The sequence below is a fragment of the Nanorana parkeri genome, unplaced genomic scaffold (assembly GCF_000935625.1).
Source record: "Nanorana parkeri isolate BGI_ZX_2015 unplaced genomic scaffold, ASM93562v1 scaffold869, whole genome shotgun sequence".
NCBI lineage: Eukaryota > Metazoa > Chordata > Amphibia > Anura > Dicroglossidae > Nanorana > Nanorana parkeri.
Window position 1 is genome coordinate 313,144 of NW_017307137.1, and position 1,856 is coordinate 314,999.

The following is a 1,856-nucleotide window of genomic DNA, read 5'->3' on the forward strand; positions in this document are numbered from 1 at the left end:
AGCTTGGGAAACAGCTCTATTGGGAAGACAGTGCAGCTAGACATGAAATATGGTTATTCAACAGAAGTTTACCAGTAGAAAATAGTTTTGAATTTGTTACCCTTGACAATTTTGTCTTTCCGGTTTGCAGTTCAGTTTTCTGCAACAACCAGGGAAAATACCCACATACGAAATATACAGAGAATACAATGAAAACACAACCACTGTTTTATTACAGTTGTTTGAGGGAACAACATTGACATCCACATATTCTTAATATCCCAAAGATTAATGGGAAACTTCTTTTGGAGAAACGCATCGAAGATAAATGTATTGCAGATTGGGCCATTATTAGAAAATGTTTAATCGTAGCAAAATACAGATCAAAAAAAAAAAAAAGGACTCCCTGAAATATTCTAGTCCACTGTGTTTGACAAACTATGTAAACAGGTTTTTGAAGACATAGATGGACTCTGAATCAGTGCCACAGACAAGGTATTCTCCTAGAACATCCAGGCTATTCACAGACAATGTGGAGGAGGGCATCAGGTTGGTAATCTCAAGATGTCCTTTTGTGGGATCACTGCTGAGCCAAGCTGTCATTAATGACTGGTTAACAGACTGTCCTAAAGTGCTACGGGACAAATGTGAATTTCCTCTTCCTCCTGTAAAAGTAAAAAAAATATATAATAATTAGGGTTAAATAGAAGTCACACAGCTTTCATATTTTAATACAATCACAAAATGTATAAATACTAGTTGAAAGTAACGTGAATCTTGTGTACAAACCATTTAGAAATAGACCTTATAGTACCCAACCTAACAAAAAATTAAGGATTGGTTATCAAGGCACAAAGGGTTATCGGTTCTGGATTGCCAGACAAAATGTGACCTAGGGGTTAAAAACTAGGTTTAATGCTGGTTAGTTGTTCACAATGTGGACATGGAGAATTATGGGGCATTACAATGCCATAACTGTGAATTTACTGAACCTTAGCATTCTCTTGATTTAATGTGTACTTTACAGAAAAAAAACAAAAACGAATACAGTAAACTCCCAGTTATTTGGCACCCATGGGGATTGGTAGATGCCGGATAACTGTAGTTTCTGGTTGCTTGAGATTTACTATTAACTCTCAAGCAACAACCCTCCTGCCCTATTCATCTGCTGGCTAGATTCTGCTATTGGCCATTTTAAAATTGCCATAGCCAATAGCAGGTTGGCTATTGCACACACCCACTGCCCATTGTTTACATTCACCTGCCAGCTGAGGAATCTGGCAGTCAGCCATAGCAAGTTGTAAACAGAGAATTTCGTTAGCAACTAAATAAATTTAGCTGCCAAGAAACATTTTTAGAATGTACATGTCTATCAAGCAACTGGCAAAAAAAAAAAATTGAGGACATATGTCCTCAATTTTTTGTTCTGGTTGCTTGAATGCCGCGTAATGGAGAGTTCACTGTATGAAACTGGCTCCAGAACAAAAATCCCCTATATCATTTAAAAATCTAAAAAATAGAAACATGGGGGTATCAAAAAAGTTATGCCCGTTGTTTCATATCTGCTGTTTATGTGAACTTGTAACAAAATGCCTGCTATTTGTCATATGTATTAATTACATTTCTGATGAGGGTTGTTCGGCTGATGAGACCCATACATGTCTTTATTAGTGTGTATGGTGATGCAGCAATATTAAGCATTGGATAAAGAAGTTTGAAAAGTGAGAAACTGAAATTGGCTGAAAAACTGGATTTGAGGCCTGGGTAAAATGATGGTGCAAATGCATTGAATGTGATGGGGACTATGCAAAAGGGTAACTCTGAGTAAAGAATTTATAGGCCAACTGTATGCATGTTCATGGTTTCCATCAAAGCAT

At 36.9% G+C, this 1,856-nt stretch overlaps 1 protein-coding gene across 1 annotated transcript in view; it reads right to left on the reverse strand.

Annotated features, from left to right (window-relative positions):
* Positions 1-326: 326 nt before the first annotated feature.
* Positions 327-1,856, reverse strand: part of NUP43 (nucleoporin 43) — a 12,413-nt gene continuing 10,883 nt past the window's right edge. Inside the window, exon 8 of the mRNA XM_018565645.1 lies at positions 327-644. Coding sequence (XP_018421147.1) covers positions 418-644 — 227 coding nt within the window. The 3' untranslated portion in view covers positions 327-417. The remainder of the gene's footprint in view (positions 645-1,856) is intronic.